General features: G+C 35.1%; 1 protein-coding gene across 3 annotated transcripts in view; it reads left to right on the forward strand.

Moving 5' to 3' along the window:
- The window catches only part of MME (membrane metalloendopeptidase), a 91,049-nt gene that overhangs the window by 46,118 nt on the left and 26,330 nt on the right, over positions 1 to 18,601 (forward strand). For all 3 annotated transcript variants that reach the window (XM_019731986.2, XM_019731987.2, XM_019731985.2), the window contains exons 9-16: positions 2,056 to 2,190; positions 4,166 to 4,267; positions 6,096 to 6,232; positions 6,342 to 6,435; positions 7,586 to 7,714; positions 8,481 to 8,579; positions 11,122 to 11,202; positions 12,542 to 12,645. In XM_019731986.2, the coding sequence (XP_019587545.2) occupies positions 2,056 to 2,190; positions 4,166 to 4,267; positions 6,096 to 6,232; positions 6,342 to 6,435; positions 7,586 to 7,714; positions 8,481 to 8,579; positions 11,122 to 11,202; positions 12,542 to 12,645 (881 nt within the window). The remainder of the gene's footprint in view (positions 1 to 2,055; positions 2,191 to 4,165; positions 4,268 to 6,095; positions 6,233 to 6,341; positions 6,436 to 7,585; positions 7,715 to 8,480; positions 8,580 to 11,121; positions 11,203 to 12,541; positions 12,646 to 18,601) is intronic.

Here is an 18,601-nt window from a genome sequence, read left to right on the forward strand (position 1 = left end):
AGGCACATGTTTTAATCAGTCACATTGGAATAGTTGCCAGGTAATGGCGCTCATTAAAGGAAGTAGTGTGTTCCATGTAGCTGTATAAATATTTAAGCCTCCCAGAATCTGGTGCTTCCAATTTTCTGGGTAACTTGACCAGCTCAGCCGACCAGAAGCATCACACATACTTGTCTCATGGCACATTCCATAGTCTTTAGATACATCCATAAGAAGAAGATACTGGAGTAAAACCAGTTTGCAGAGTCAACAAAGTGCAAGAGAGCATTCTTTTTCATTGTTTTCTCACCTGATTAACAAAAAAAAGCATCCCGTAGAGTAAAAAAACTCAGTAGGTTGATATTGGAAAATTCAAATCACCATTTCCTTCATAGTCAGTACTAATTCCCTGCTGAATGCAGATAAATTTATATGATTTGAAATACAGTTAATTCAAAACACTGCATGCTTATATTTCACAATAGTTGCTCCCATGAGGTATGAACTTAGACACATTTGTTTACTTCAATGTGAAACAAGAATTCTGATTACCTTTGAGAAGAATGGAGTTGACAAAAATACACATAAAAATATTCTATTATCCTGTTACCTTCGTGATTAGGTTTTTTAATACAAACTCACAGCTGAAAAATAGTGTGTTCTACTGAGTAGCAGATCCACAGATAGAGATGCTCGCCAGACAGCCCCAGCATCGCAGGGTATCCATGAAAGAGAGAACCCTCTCCCCAGGGAACTGTTTTCTTAGCATTTAGTAAAGGTCATGGAATGCCAGTATCTAAACCTTACTTAAAGGTGTCCTCTTGACTTTCAAATTGATAAAAACCCTGTACATTTTGCTTAGATTATTGCTTGATAAAATATTTTCATCTCCTTGTAAGGTTTATGTTTGATCCTCTTAATGAGTCACTCTGTAAATTCAGATGTGCCTTTGCACTCACAATGAATGTAAACAGACCCCATCACTGACAGTCGATTAGCAGAGATATAAAACCCTCTTGAAATTGTGAAAGTGTTGAGCGCTGTATAGCCTTCCTTTGTATTTACCTTATAAATAAGTGTTAGGAGCATACAAGTGCCATCTATCCCAAACTTGTGTGACATGGCTTTCCTAATCATGGTTGATTGTCGTCAAGCTGGTGCTGGGAGCTTGAGTTTTGAGTACATTTTAATGAGGTGGGATCATCATTTATTTTCATAGTTGATAGGTAATAATGGCTAAATGGCAGTGGGTTGAGATTTATGAAGGTGGCATTCAATCTCCTGGAGTTGATGCCACTCTGAACTTGAATAAGGCATTTATGTATTCTGTAAAAGGTTGATAATGTAAGTAGTTTATAGCTTACCTTCACAAAGTTAAAATGTTTGGGAAGATAAAATGGAAAGAATTTGGATTCGTAGAAGAAAGCTGATATCCAAATCTATGCTATCTCAGAGAGAAATTTCATAGTAATGGGAGCCAAGTAGTGAATTAACTAAAACCCACACATTTATGTTGGAGAAGCTCATGCGAACACAGCCTCATTGAAAAAAGAAGAAAGTTGCTTTGCCAGAGTGGACAGCTAAAGATATCCTGATAATATTATATGGGTTTGTGGCCATCTATTCAATGAATAGTTGAAAAAATATACATATGTGAACAGACAAAACTTGAGAAAAGGAAATTTGGTAAAGGAATATATTACTATTTAACAAAAAAATACTAGGTTATTGCTTACCAAGTGTTTTGCAACTGCATTTTTATTAAGGCAATATAGTAACTTTAAAATAACTTGATTAAAAATTGAAAATTACAAGATCTCCATAACCAAGCAGTTATAAATCACTTAGTGCTTTCAAAGGGATACTTTATTGTATTACTCTACTTCAAAGACACGTTGACTTTTTAAGAACCTGTGCATGTCATTTCTTTTAAGACTTAAGAAAGGATTTCTATTTTACTGTGCTTTATCTGTTACCAAAAATTAATATTGAGTTGAAAATAAATTTTTAAGTTAAAGCACTGTGATGAATATTTAGAATGTTTGACAGCAATTTATTGTTATTTATTTCTTGCAGGCTTGTACAGCATATGTGGATTTTATGATTTCTGTGGCCAAATTGATTCGTCAGGAAAGAGGACTGCCCATTGATGACAGCCAGGTTTCTTTGGAAATGCATAGAGTTATGGAATTGGAAAAAGAAATTGCCAATGTAAAACACATAATCTATGATACAATGAATAATGTTAACCACTTTTTTTTTTCTTTCTTCACTCTATCCTATTTTAAGAGTAAAAGGTGCATTTCCTTAACCAACAGATAAAAATGCATAGCTCAGTAATGGATCATTGACTTTAAGAGGACCTTTGAAACTGAAATTTTATAGTAAACTGGGTTTCTGACATCTAGGTTTGACAAATATTAAACTAGATACACTGAATCACCTGCTATAAGTGGATTACATCAGAATTCTACTTACAGCCCAACTGTTGTTGAGATGTCCTGGAGGCTCGGGACACATTTGATTGCTAATTGTTCAGCAAAGCTTTTTCAGTCTTGATACTTACAACTTTACTTTTTTTTTTTTTTAAGTTTATAGTAATCACAGAGATTGTCTCTATCCCTTCGCTAAGAAGTATTAGCCCCTGAATGTGGCCCCATGTGATGTCACTGAGTTCAGACTGTAGGCTGCTCAGCTCAGGGGAGACCCTATAGGAAGAGTTTATCAGCAAAACCCTGGGGTGTATTCATAAATTTCCTCCAGTCCCACAGGAGCCGTTGGAGTCTGAGTTGGCACTTTCTTGTCTGACTGACTGGGTCTGCAGTCTCAAGTGAGTGAACTCTCTTGAAGCAGGATCCAGGTTATTGATTGAACCCCTGGTTAATTTCAGTCTAGAATCCACCGAGCTCTCTTTGACATTGCAAACAACAACCTGCACTCCTAAATCCCTGTCTGCTTGCCACCGTCATCAGAATCTTGAAGACTGAAGCTCTTTGAGGGCAATTTTAGCTTTTCTGGCGCTACATGAAGCCAAAAATCCCCAATCAGAGCGAGACTTTGCTTGGAGCTGCAGCTGGATGAATGGCAGTTTGATAGGTTACATGTGGTTCTGTGTTGAAAACAGAATTGTTAGAGGAGAACAGTTTATTGCACTGGATTTTTACCACTTGCACCTTCCCAGAGTATGTTCTCCTTCTATACGCTTCATCTCTGTGGTACTTGTATCTTACCTCAGAATTATTTGTGTCTATATTTTCTCTCTTCTCTGAGACTTTAAGATTGGGGTGATGCCTTAGTCACCATTGAATCATCTATGTATCTCTAACAGTGTCCAGCTTATTTTTGCATGCAGGAGACGTTCAGTAAATAATTTTTTAAATAAATAAATAAGTGATCTAAAGAGGAAATTGGAACCATTGTCACTGAAAAATAATCCTAATTTTAAACTTTTACCTTTTGTTGCTTCTCACTTAAAATTGCTTTTACTTATTTCAACCATGAATTGGAGGGGGTTGTTATTGCAATTTTCTTTTTTGATTCAGTTAAAAAATAAAACTGGATGCTGTTAAGTATAGAGCACTAAACTGATTAGGCAGGATGGGAGGAGAATCACGAAAGTAGAAGATGCTAGCACTCTCCTCAGATAATATGCAATCTAACTGCTCTATGTACTAGGAATTGTTTTTCTCTCACTTGCTTTAAATTCTCTTGCAGAGACCATTGCAGTTTTTTGTTTTGTTTTGTTTTGTTTTACTGTCTGAATTTTAACTGGGATACTGAATGGTAGCGGTGGGGGATGGGAGACAGTATTTGATAAATTGGACATGACTATATTCCAAAAAATTTATTGTTATATGAAACAAACACAGCTGAGCTGGCCATTAGCCATAGAAGGAAGAAGGCCTGCAAATATTGCTTATGTGGTTTGGCAGTTCTCAAATATAAAAGATTTTTTTTTTTTTAATACTCAACACGAGCCAAATCTTGATAATTGTTACTGAATATACTTAAAACCTCTTAAATTTCACTTTCCTTTTTGATATCACAAAATAAATTACAAAACAAGCACAGAATAGAACTTAAATCAAATTATATTGTACCTATCCCATGTTTATTTTTCCCTCAAATATATAATTTTCTAAAGAATTCTTAGTTCTAAAATAATGATCAAAAATTAAATCCATAGGCTACAGCTAAACCTGAAGATCGAAATGATCCAATGCTTCTTTATAACAAAATGACATTAGACCAGATCCAAAATAACTTTTCACTAGAGATCAATGGGAAGGTAAGTAGCAAGTTTTATGTATTCTCTTTGTGCCATTTCTAAAAATTATAATATTGAAATAGTTTGTTAAAATTCAATTTATTTATTGAAGTAAATTGAACATCAAATGAACTTAGATGACACCAACCATTTGACTTCATGACAAGACGTGGAAAAAAAACTATTTGAAATTTTTATGTTTATATTTAGTTAGAGGGAATTTCAAAGGGAAAAGTCCTTTCAAAGAAAACATTAAAACTGAAAATTCTTCTCAAAGACCATTTAATAGCCATCAAACTTGGACAGTCAAATAATAAAAGCACTAAATTTCTTTTCAACGCCTAAAAAGAATAATTTATTCATAGAACTTGCTATGTTCTTACCAAGGCCATCTATGGAGGTGTTCAGAGTAATAATGGAGAAATAGAACACAAGAAATAAGAAAATCTGTCTCACAGATTCCATTTATAAACAGCAATTGATGGCTTTTTGCTTAGTTGTAATTTGTTAGCTAGTATCTAATTATCTCTTTTGGGGGCTGTTCATGTACACTTGTGTATTAGTTGATGCACACAATCGGGAAATAAAGCAATATCCATGGGAAAATCTACAAACTGTCACATTTAGTGATAGATTCTTTTTGGCACTAACTATAATAAACAAGAACTTTTAAAAAGCATAACCTATTGAGTTAATAATTTCTCACATAACTTTTTAATGTAGTATGTGCTTAATAAATATGTTTTGCAAGAATAGTCCAAATCATCAAAATATGTGATCAGCATATTGATATGTGTGCACACACACACACACACACACACACACACACACACGGTGCCAAAAAAAATGTATGCACATTTTAAGAAAGGAGAATACTGTCTTAAAATTGTAATACAATGAATGAGACTAGCATTCATTTGATTAACACCATCTTTTGAGTGCACATCATACTACACATTGCTACCGTAATTCAATTCCACTTAGATAACATCTCTTAAAATGTGTACATTTTTTTGGCACCCCCGGTGTATATATAGTCATAGAGCCTAAAATATTGGTAATCTTAAACATTCTCAAGCACTGAAATGTGGCATGTCAGCCAGATTTGCATGATCTCCACTTCTGCTGTTTTTCTTATATCCAATGGTGGTTGAATAACCACAATTCCCATTTAAAATATAATAGACAAGATTCCATCTTTTGGTACCTCCAAACCTAGTTTCCGAAGTATAAAAACTTCATACCTATAGGCCCACTACTGGTAGTTTAAAATGTGTTTTGTTTGGCTTTGTTGGACCATCTGTGATGTATCTATACCATCACTATACCTCTGCTTTGACTGCACTTTGTTTTAATTTATAACAGGATCTCCACTGAGATGTATTACTATAGTTGAATGAATTCTTTATTGATATCCACTTTTAAAAGATAAACATTAAAAAAAAGATAAACATTTTATACCCGTTTAAATTTTTTTTGCATAAACCAAGGAAGTGTTATTTTCAAAGCTAAATGGTTTTCTTCTTTTTTTATTGGTTAGACCAAGAAGATGACACTGAGCCTAATTTCTATTTGTATATTCTCTACACTTTGAGGCTTTTCCTCTGTTCTTAAGTGGTTGGTTTAATTCTGCTATCAAAACAATCATGATGCAGAACTAATTTTTATTGAAAACCAGTTGAAACAATTGAGGAAAAATCCCAAACAAGTATCAAACTGATGACTGTGATAATTATATTGTGATGCAACTGACATCCTCACCATGTCTCACCCCGTAACCATAACTGAGTGTTGGAATCAACAAGAGCAATCCATAATTACTAAATGTTTTGTGCCTGCTTTCTTCCAGTCATTCAGCTGGTCAAATTTCACAAACGAAATTATGTCAACTGTGAATATTAATATTACAAATGAGGAAGATGTGATTGTTTATGCTCCAGAATATTTAACCAAACTTAAAATCATTCTTAACAAATATTCTGCCAGGTAGGTATGTCAGAGTGCCCATGTCCTCAGAGTTTACATTTAATATCACTCTTTAGAAGCTTTACAGCCTCATCTTTTCTGTTGCTGGGTGGTGGGTTTTTTTATACAGAGATCTTCAAAATTTAATGTCCTGGCGGTTCATAATGGATCTTGTAAGCAGCCTCAGCAGAAACTACAAGGAGTCCAGAAATGCTTTCCGCAAGGTGAAGAAACAATCTCTCTTATCTTAAGACTTAACAACATAAAGAGATACATGGTTATGAAGGTGCCATGTACACTGCTAGAATTTGGTGAACTTTGCCAAGTGACAAAATGCCAAATGTTGATTATTTTGCCCACGTTTAGCCTATGATGCCTTGAAAAGCCAGTTTTCATGGGCTTTGCCATCCTATGATTATCTATTGTGGCATCATGATTGAAATGCCCTGAAAGGATATGCATTTGGTTATGTGAGCAGTTCATGAAAGATACTGGCTTGGTTTTTTTGTTGTGATAAAAGTAATCGCAGGGCTCTGTCAATTAACTTGATTTTACAGGTGCTCATAGCACACTAGATATACAGACAGATGGACTACATTGACGTGAACACTCCACTGAGAACAAACCTACCTGGAGACAGCCTTAAGGCCTTTTATTAGAATGTACCTACATCTAAACAATCATCATTTAGACCTGTTGTGAGGGGAGAGGGCAGGAGGCATTGAGAAAGGAGAAATTGTAGCAAACATATTGATTGATGTCATGGAAAGGAATTACCTCTAATTTATTGAAATTTTTTAATTTTATCCTTTAAAAGAAAATATAGACACATTTTTGAAATTAAAGAATGTAAAAATGGTGTTTCGCTAAATTTTCGTTGCCTAAGTTTGTCTCCTTATTGATTCTTAACTGTGTACATATGTAGTTCTTTTAAGTATTGGAAGTTCAGCTAAAACATTAAAAAAAAATAAGAATATGTTTTCTTGTATACCAGATTTCTCCCCTGTTACGTTTATTGAACATTACTTCACATTTATGTTTATGCCATGGTAACAGTGTTATTTTTGTTTGTTTGTTTTGGGGTTTTTTTGTTGTTGTTTTCTCCAAAGCTGTCTGGAAGGATATTAACTTGTAATAGCCAGAAGTTCTATTGGGATAGGTACTGAAAATATACTTTATTTTCAGATCATATATAAACAAACAATCCAATTGGATTACATTTTATCATATGCAAGGACAACGTGCCTTGTGAGGAGAAGCAATGAATATTGAAGAACTTAGGAGACATAAAGAATAGAGTCCTGTGAGGTTTATGCTCTTACCATGCTATAGCCGTCTACTGATCAAATGCCATTTCCTTTTGTTCTCCCATAGGCCCTTTATGGCACAACATCAGAAACAGCAACTTGGAGACGTTGTGCAAACTATGTCAATGGGAACATGGAAAATGCTGTGGGAAGGCTTTATGTAGAAGCAGCATTTGCGGGAGAGAGTAAACACGTGGTAATGTTTTCAGCACAGTACACTCGCAGATATTTGTTTTTATTGATAGGCAATTACAATCGTCCATAATTTGGCTAAAATTTTATTAATTGTCAGAGAGTCTTTGAATTATAATTTACCATTATTTCCCAGTAATTCTCATCCTCCCTGTCCCAAGGGTCTGGTTATATTTCTGATTCTAATATCGTTTAGTCTAAAGCCAACTGTCCATTTTCCGGAAGCAGTAGATTCAGAGTACCCAGTCACATGTTCTATTGATATAATCATTTATAAACTCTTCTATTAACAAAATTGACCAAGAATCCATGTTTTCTTAAAAATCTAGAGGGTGAATCTGGGTTTATTTGAAGTGTAGGAAATGTACTCCATTTTTTATTGTTACTGAAGTGAAATCAATGGAGCTTAAATATATGGTGAAAGAATCTATGAAAATGCTGCTTCATGCTTAACTTCAAATTGTAATGACAGCTAATATTTTATGTTAGTCCTTCTTTTATGATAATGGAAACCATTACATTCTAAACATGATTTTTTAAATGTGCATATTAAGGCCTATTTAATCATCAGTGTTGATAGGAGCAATATTGCTTTAAAAATATATTTATCCACATATATCCATTTGTTTAGGTCACAGTTGTCTATAAATTTACATTTATTAACATATTATTGAGTCGCATAAAGATAGCTTATAGCTCTATTTTTTTAAATTTGTGTTAAAAAAAATTATTTAATGGCCCAAATTTCTCTACTGTTCTTTTAATTTGAGGTTGAGGATTTGATTGCACAGATCCGGGACGTTTTTATTCAGACTTTAGATGAACTCACTTGGATGGATGCTGAAACGAAAAAGAGAGCTGAAGAAAAGGTAAAAAGCAAGACAGGGCTATCAAAGAAAATTTTCTTTATAAGGAAATAATAAGAAACTTTGGGAAAAAAACATAATCAAGAATTGCATAAAATAAAAGCAAGCTCCTTCAGGATGTAATATTTCCAGGAACAGTTTTCAATGATAAAGGGTTTTTTTTTCTATAATTTTCACCTTTTATCTCTTGGCAACCAGCTTCTACTCTCCATATTCAGTTTAAAACGGAAAGATCCCGTTTTCCTCTTTTTTTTTTTTTTAAGGAAGATTTCAGAAAACGAGGAAAATCTTATGTGAACAAGAACAGAATGAAAAGATACTATCAGTGGTTCCTATTTTTCCTCCTCTTATGGAAGACATCTCATTCATTCTCAATATCTAAAAATATGCCCTCAATTTTTAATGTAAATTCCTAGCTAAAGTTTTTTGAAACATGCCCCATTTAGTTTTTTATATATCACCTGGGGAGAAAAAAAATACTGTATTTCTGTTCAAGCAACTGTATTTGAGTATTATAAGGTGCTGTAGTTAGAAGAATGTTGAAGGAGTCTTTTTATAACTATTCCTATCTACCCCCATTTTACACCTTCTATTGGGACTTCTAATATTGTGCATAAGAATAAAGGTGATATTTCAAAGGAAATCTTAGGTTTAAATTTACTATATTTACTATGATCATTTGTCTTGATAATTATATAAAACTAGAAGGAACAACATGTCCAGTGAAAACTACGTGCTCTATGAGCATTCTCATGAAGACTGATTATTCCTCTGCAGCTAGGGTTGCAGAAAGAACAGACTATTCTTTGAACTGATACAGGAGTTCAAAAATTGTTATAATAAGAGAATCAAGCTGTAGTCTAGTTCTCTTTCAGGATTAAATCATGTGGAAGGACTATCTTTTTCAGCACTCACCGAGCCCTGGGTGGGTTAGGTCTGGAATTTAGGTCCCTCCCCACCCCACCCCTATCTCCCAGTATAGCTACCTTTCCATCACTCTGACTAAGTCCTCAGAAATTCAGGCTGGATTTGCTCCTTTCATGTTCTAGCTCTCCGTGGTATGGCTCTGTTTGATATAGCCAATTGGATTGTTCTAGATCATCATTTCCCAAGGTGATGTTACAAAACACTGGACCTGCCAAGATATTCCACAAAAGAGAGTCCCATGGTCAAAAGAATTTAGGAAACACTTCCTGAAGGAAGGCTTTCCTGATCCCGTCCTAGTCTAGGTTACACGGTCCTAGGGTGTGATTTTTATGGCACCACACATCACACTTGAGAGTTCATTCTCATTTCATTGCCCATCATTGACCTTTATGATAAGCTCTCTGGTGGCAGAAATTTTGACCTGGCATTGTAGTCTCACCTGGAAAATTGTAGACCCTTGAGCATATATTGAATAAATAAATGTACAAATTAATTCCTCCTCTTGGACACCTATAATAACCTAATTTTGACCCTAAGAAATTCAGCAATAAAGAAACCTGCTTAATGTTTTTGTCACAGTATTTGCCCAATGTATTTGACAATAAATTCTTTTTATGTAGTAGCTTTTATTTCAGTAGAGTTTGTGTCTCTTAGAATACTCTTTCAGGAAATGTCTTCTAGAAAATAAAGTACCCTTGAGAGGAGGCTGATTTATAATGAGCCAATGGTGTGGAAACCTGTAAAAAGGTGACTTGGCCTAACTGACTTAGTGATACATATTCTGTCCAATCCACTGGGGAAACCTTGGCCTTATAAAACAGACCTGTAACAAAACCGTATCCATTTTATGGCAAACCCAATAACTCAGAGATACAAGCTTAATTCTCCATGAAAATTTTAAATTCAAAGAGCAATGTGATACAATAGAATCAAAAATCAAATGTCTTTGAGAAAAATGCGAAATAAAAAACAAAGAATAAGTAGTAAACAAGCAGTGATCATAAAATAATAAAAATAAGCAATTTTAAAATAAATATAAAAGTTAGAAATGGCAGTAAGCAAGTAGGAAATATGAGCTGGTAACAAGGAAAACCCTTGTTAATGTCATTCATTTAACTTTGAGAAGATAGATGCACAGCTTAGGAGACCGAAAGAGAACATAAAAATCCGAGAACCAATATTCAGGAAGAATATTAGCACTAAACCTATAAGTCCATATCTGTTTTTTCAGCCAAATCAGTTAAGTGGAAAGATCATTGTAAGCTGCTAGAATGGAAGATTTAAATATTACCCTCCTGTAAACTGAAGAAAAAGGCCTTTCAGAGAAAAATTTCATGAAAGTACAATACATGTAGAACAATGACTTCTCAGCTTTTGTTTTGATTTTCCTGGGAAAGCCGCAGCCTATGAGAATAGGGCAGTAGAAGCTGAATTTCAGACTGGTTTATTTTGAACCCACAAAGAAGTCACTCCTAAGATCTCTGTTTAAGTGTTGTCAAATACTCTTTTTGTAAACAATACGGGTTAAGTTATTCAGTTGATATTCATGAGCAAATTATAATGTTTGCATTTGAAAGTTACATAATCATCCTAACATTCAATATTGTAATATTCATAGGCCTTGGCAGTTAAAGAAAGAATCGGCTATCCTGATGAAATTATTTCAGATGATAACAAACTGAATAATGAATACCTTGAGGTAAGTCTCTATAAAAGCTGTGGGCTAATGACACCCAGGGCTCATGCAATGCCTTTTCTGTCAACAATGTAATAGGAATTATGTGACGTAGCCTAAAACCAGAAGTTTTATTATAAAAAGCCTTTAGAACTAAAGACAGATCAGCGTTTGTTTTAGTGTTAGACTTTTATTTCATTTCCTTGGTCTGTATTTGGTTTTTGTTATTTTGGTTTCCATATATCCCATTTTAAGAGCAGTAAGAAAAACATGGTGTCCTTTAAAGAGTATCCAGGGTAGACATCCAATTGTTGAACAATAGGCAGGACTCAGCCTCCTTATCTGTTTTCCACAGTGCTGAAAAGTAAAATCTTCAGGTTTCCATCTACTTTCTAATCATTCCTCCACTGGATAATCCCGGTCATGCATTCTCTATTTAAAAAACAAACAAACAAACAAATCTAATATTTGGGAACCAGAGACTATTTTATTCTCCTCTGGTAATGTAACGAAGAAAAGAGAAGAGAGTTAATTAAAGTCATTACTGTACTGATTTCAGATGAGGTGAGGGTCCTTTTGCTAACCTTGTGGTCACCACAACTACTTGAAACCCTGGTGACGACAAACTGATCCTTGTGCAGAGTCAGGAGGACAATGATTCCTAATCCATTGATTACTAGTCTAACATGGGATTTTGGAAGCCACAGTGTCCTCTCCTGCTGCATTTGAAAGTTACATAATCATCCTAACATTCTGTTCCATTTGCAGAAAAGCTTGACTATTCCTTTTAAATGAGCTGACTACAGCATGTTATCCTGGAGACCCTTATCGTAGGACACTAGTGGCTGGGACTGCAGACTCAAAGCTAAACTGTGCAAATCCCAACTCCACCGCTCAGAAACTTGGGCAAGTGCACTTGTCCGTGCCTCAGGTTCCTCAACTTTTAAATGGTGATAACAGCCCATCTTTATGAGATTCTTAAAAGGATTAAAAGAGTGTAATCTATATTTAAAGTTCCTAGAACAGTGCCTGGCACATAGTAGGTCTCTTAATCGCTGCTTATTAGTGGCATAATAAGAATATTTTATTATCACATCAGGTATGTAAGAATGAATATCAATATAGTAAGGCATGCCTAACACTTGGTTCCATTTAATTAATTATGCAAAAAAATAGACACAGCTAGAACAGCAGTGACCTGTAATATACAACTAGTGAACTAAATCCTTCTTTGGTAAGTTTTAATGATCTCTGTTAACTTTATTAACTGATAGAATTTAAGAAAATGTCCCCTATGTTTTTAGCAAAAGTTTTGAAGATACTTATTTTAATATTTTTCCCCCAATTTTTTTATATAACATAGTTGAACTACAAGGAAGATGAATACTTTGAGAACATAATTCAAAATTTGAAGTTCAGCCAAAATAAACAACTAAAGAAGCTTCGAGAAAAGGTGGACAAGGATGAGTATGTATATTCCAGTTTCTAACATGTTCATTCAGAAGAGGGCCTTTTCCTTGCTGGATTCAGAGAAAGAGCCTGACTTGGAATACTGTTAAAAAGTACAACTGTCCTTGTATGGTGTACTTTTAAGAGCATCTAAGAATATGCTAAAGATGAGTCAGGGATTTAACCAAATTTTAAAATTATTTTAAGGTGTGTGTCCTCATTTGCTTGGTTTCTTTTTATTTTATTGCCTGTCCCCTCTGCTTTTTTTGTGGACAAGTGTTCTTGAGAAAGAACACCTTAATCTAAGTAACCCATAGCTCCTTCAAGCCTCCCCTGAGGCCTTACTTACTGTACTCAGAGTTTTCTTCTGCCCGTAGCCCCACCTGTTATCAGACAGTCATTCCACAGCCCCCACCCCTTCCTAGATTGTCTCATGTAACACTTCTCTTACCCTAGTGGTAGCCAAATATGAGATACCAGGAATCATTCTTGTTTATAGCTTTCAAATACTCTTAATCTCTGCTTATTAGCGGCATTAGTACTTCACATTAACTATTAGTTTCGTGTTTATTTTTCAGTCAAATGGATGTGTCTAACATATTTATCAACATTTACGTTTGTGCACTTAAATGCCTAGAATTGCTTATGTTGACTTCTCACTAGGCCCTGAGCTCCTAGAGAACAGGGTCTTTTCCTTTTCATTATTCAGCACAGCGCTGACTACATCGAAGGTTTTCAGTTGAAACTGAAGTAATAAATGAGTAAGCAAGTGAAAAATAAATATACTAACTTGATTTGTGTGGTAACTGAAACAATAACATGCCAGTGAGGTGCTTGGTTCATTTATGCATTAATTTCTTCTTCCATTTATTCATTTATTAAACTAATATATTAGAACACTGACTACGTCCAGGTATCGTTGATCACTGGGAAAATCAAAGGTGAACTTTGATTATATTACCTTACATTATAAGGTAATATAATCAAGGTAGTATTGAAGAGGGGAAAAAGATCCCTTCTTGAATAATTCTTGAGTTCTTATGCCTGGACTAATAATAAAATTGACGTAAGATTAGGTTAACAGAAGAAAAAGCAATTTGATATATGCACATGGGAGATCTTAAATGATACTCTGAGAATTGATGAACCAACCAGCTTTTTATGCTGTTTTAGGCAAAGAAACAATAAATTTGTGAAGAATTGGCAGGACAAAGAAACTTAAGTTTTTGTGCTCATTAATAAAGAATCTATATGAAGTTAGGGCTTGGGTAGTAAATTAATTTTTTTAAAAAAGGCTTTGTTTATACAAGCTTTTTGGCCCTGAATTCCTTAACTCTAGGGGTAAGGGTATCTCTCTCAGCCTCTTGGAGCAAAGAGGGCACTTTTCACAGGAGAGATTTATTTCATGCATTTAAGGAGACAAGAGAGGGTCAGTGTGCCCTTCTTGCATCAGCTGCTTGTCAAATAACTCTAATTCAAAGCAATTGATATTTTGGGGTGTCTTGCCCTGAGCCCCAACAATAGGAAAGACATAATGTAATAAACTGTATGATAGGAAGGGAAATGTGCCAAGAAATGTACAAAGTACCGTACACCAAATACAGGTTGGACAAAATTCCTAAATGAAAATCCAATACATTTCAGTCCTTACATAGGTACCCTGAAAGACTGATTTTTTTTTTTTTTTCTGACCTCTGGGTTTGTACTGGAGCAAAGGTTGTCTTGTCTGATGCTATAAAAAGGGGCTGCAAATGTCAGAGAATGTTTATTGTCTGAGCTGGGAACGAAGGAAGGAGAATGGGTGCATATGTTTCATGTTATAATCCGTTATCAAATTCTTTCTCTAGAAACCCACAGTCATCGGAAAGAATACTCTGTGGTTTAAATTTATAATCTGAAAAGTTTCTTACAAGTCTGAATATTTTCATTTCTTTAAACTACATATACAGTGCTCGCTCCGGCAGCACATATACTAAACTACATATACTTACATTTAATCATTGTTAGCACTATGTAAATTATCCACAGACAATATCGTCAAGTATTCTTTCTGAAAATTGCTAATATAACCTGCATCCATATGACACCAGAAGATTTCTTTATAATTTTAAAAGTAGTTGTTGAAATATCGCTTGATGTTTTCTTTTGAAGTTGATGTAGTCCCAGTTCCATAATTATTTTGTATTAATAATATAGTTTGCACTTTTCTTTCCCTTTGATCATATGTGTTGATTCTCTGTGAGTCCTTTTCTCTTTACCATAGCTAATCAAAAACCAAACTATATTTTAATGAATGTTTGGTTACTAGCATGCATAGCTCAGTAGTGCTTTTTCGATCATTTCTATGAGCTTCTGATAGTCAATCACAAGTATAATATGACTTCTAAGGTCTTCTCTGCTCTTCCAGGCTAGTTTTTCTTCCTTCCCCATCTAATGACCGTATACTGACAAGGGTTCAAAATTCTGAGTGTACATTAGAGTCACCTGAGGATCATTAGGAACTATACTCCTTACCCAATCTCACCACCCTAGATCGTGACGTGCTTGCCTGTGGTACAGCAAGTCCTTGAATAACGTCGTTTTGTTCACTGTGGTTTTGTTATATAACATTGATTAAGTAGGAACTTTTAATTCTTGTTTGTATCAATGAGCGTATGGTAAAATCGGTTTCTTTAAATGTTTCACCACAGTTCCAAGAACCTATCGAGGATGTTAAGTGAGGACTTACTCTACTGGAATTCTTTTTAAGCACCACTCCCCTCCTCAAGTGAGAACCCTTGAGTTAATGTTAGTGCATTTTTGTATTGAATCATGCCTGTTCATATTTAGTTTTGTGAAATTTTTTTATAAGATAATGTCTTTAATTTGGTAGTTTAGGCTTAAAATTTATTTCTTGTCTTCTAAAATATTAGAAGCAGTTTTGACAGTGATTGCATCAAATCATTGCATGTGCCCTATAGGACACAGCATAATACATTTTCTCATTTTGTTGAGGTTTCTTATAGTGAAAGTTTCTGACTTATTTTGTACCAGCTTAATGGTAATAAGGTCGCAGTGTTTCCTTTCCCTTTGTTTTTTTATGTAGTGTCAAGTTCAAGTCTTCACTGTTTATGTTCAGGCAGATAATACCTATTGCCTCCACTTTGTTCACATAGCCGGTAGTTACCTCTCAGAGAATTACATTTTCGGATGCTCAAGTCCTAAATCCCAAGGTTTTACAGGAGAAATAAGTGTCTGTACTCACAACTGATGGGACAGAAATGAGAGAAACTACTGATCGTTGTAGGCTTATATTATTCGCTATTGTATAGAAATGATAATGCATTAAAATTTTAAGGCAGCAATTAATTTAAATAAGTTCAGTCCATTAACCAAATAGTAACTTCTAGACCTTTTCTTTTTTCACTACCCATGCTCTCACTGGGAAAATTTGTACACTTCTTGGCATCTTCTACCATTGTTATGATCACTGAAAATTTGTATTTGGCCCAGGTTCATTTGCTGGGCTCCAAACCCAAATGTCTAGTTGCCTGTAAAACACCTCCATGTAAGTGTTCCATTAACCCTAAAAACATAGCGTTTGCCATTTTAAGCAAAAAATTGATCATCTTTATCCCCGTATCTCCATATTTCCCCATGTTTTTCAATAAATTCTGTCTTACTGTTACCAAGATAGAAACCAGAGGCTCATCTTATCATGCTAGACTGATGCTTTCCTCTCGTCTCTGACATCTATGTAATATCTACTTTAACTTCTCATCCACAAAAAAAGAAAAAAGAAAATGGTTCACATCTACTCTCTGCTAGTTAAATATTTCATAGGCATCGGGAGTGGGGATCTCCATCTTACCATCTCTGTTTTCACTGCCTTAATTCAGACATTTCTCATTGTTCACCAGAGTTCTTACAGTATTTTTCCTAGTTTTATCACCAACCATCTCACATTCCTTCAGCTTATTTTTCTTATTACTGCCCTAGAGAACTTTTAAAGGCACAAAATGAGTCATATTATTTCCTGATGAAAACCTTTCACTATGTCCTTGTTGCCAATCTCATGAAGTGGTGATAAGGCTCTATGTAACTCCCACTAGCTCTCCAGGATTCTTTTAGATTCACCCTCCCCTCAGCATTGCCTCAAAGATACAGCCATAGGAAGTACTTCCAAGTCGTTGCTCCGTCTTTTCCTCCTCTTTGTCCCTTACCTTGGACGACGCTTTCTTTCCTTGTTCATTACACACATGGTTTGACTCGACTCAAGCATTACCTCTGGACTCATACCACACCCCCCCATCACATTTTTCTCTTTACCTTGTGCCTGCATTATACCATGTTTCAGTCACGGCACCAGTACATTTTATTACATTTAGCTTCTTGGAAGCAGAAACCATGTATTTGTGTCACCAGAGCTCGAACGTTGATGAACAGAATATATAGACTCTTCCTCAATGTTTATGGAGTGAATAAATGGCAAAATGGTCATTTTGTAACAATGCTCAGTTCACAAAGTGAACTGTTACGTGAGGACTTACTCTACTGGAATTCTTTTTAAGTACCACTCCCTTCCTCAAGTGAGAACCCTTGAGTTAAAGTGAACTTTGTGAACTCGGCCACTAAAGTAAAGGTTGCCACATTTAAGCATTTCGCCATGATGATTAGTGAAAATATGCAACATAGTCTCTGCTGCTCTCTGTTGAGCAAATTCAAAAATTTGAGGAAGTCTGCGTGTGATATATTTGAGTTCATCATTTGGATAACAAGGCCTCCTTCTGCCCATTTAACTAGTTGGCAACTACAAAGGACAGGGATTTCAATTTCAAAAGCTCGTGGTTCATGTGGTTTCTGAGTGCCTGGCAGGAGTTTCCTAAATTTTCTCAAACATTATGTTCTCTGGGGATTTGGTGCCAGACTGTAAAGAATGTCAAACATGTCATATTATCAGATAGGAACAGTGCTAAATTGAGAGCATAATATTCGTTAGCAACATTACTTAGCTCTACAGTGACACACCACTTAATGACAGGGTCTGATCTGAGAAAGGTGTTGTTAGACAATTTCATCGTTGTGTGAAGCTCATAGCGTGCACTCACGCTGACCTGGATGGTACAGCCTATGATACACGCAGGCTCTACGGTATGGTCTGTTGCTCCCAGGCTCCAAGCCTGCACAGCAAGTTACTGAACAAAACAGCACAAGATTGCATGAAGCACAAGAGGAAATGATGCAATCAAGAGATACAGTAAACAAGAGATGGGTAAGGCTGTTGCCAGTGTGACATGGCATACTATTACAGTGAAGATTTTGGTTTTAAGTAGAAACAATATGCTCTACAATGACAATTCAAAGTATAGTATAATAAATACAGTGTAGTAAATCCTAAATAAACCAGTAACATAGTCATTTCTTATCATTATCAAGTATTCTATATTGTACATAATTGTATGTGCTATGCTTTTATATGACTGGCAGCTCAGTAAGTTTTACACCAGCATCGCCACAAACACATGAGTAATGCCTCGTACTGTGATATTACCAGGGCTACAATGTCACCAGGTGATAGGAATTTTCCAGCTCTATGATAATCTTATGGGGCACCATCACATATGCGTCCATCACTAACCGAAACGTTATGTGGAACATGACTGTACGAGGTCACATCTGTAATGTTATCTATAATGATTTACTTCCAGTAACATGATTATTCACTTCCGTAAACCTCTAAAGAGAAAAAATATACAAGAACAACACAAAATGAATTCCTTTTCTTGTTTTTAGATTTGATGTTATTTTGTTAGTTTCTCAGGACAAAACTTTTCTATAACATAATTGGAACAGGTGCCAGTGTTTGTAAGTCATGGCCGTTGAGCCATGGAGTTACTTTTTATAAACCACAAAGACTTATTTCATTGCTGAAACTTTCCTGCTGTTATACAGCAAAATAAAAACACACTGACATTGACAGTGGCCAATTCAAGAA

The sequence above is a fragment of the Rhinolophus sinicus genome, linkage group LG01 (assembly GCF_036562045.2).
Source record: "Rhinolophus sinicus isolate RSC01 linkage group LG01, ASM3656204v1, whole genome shotgun sequence".
NCBI lineage: Eukaryota > Metazoa > Chordata > Mammalia > Chiroptera > Rhinolophidae > Rhinolophus > Rhinolophus sinicus.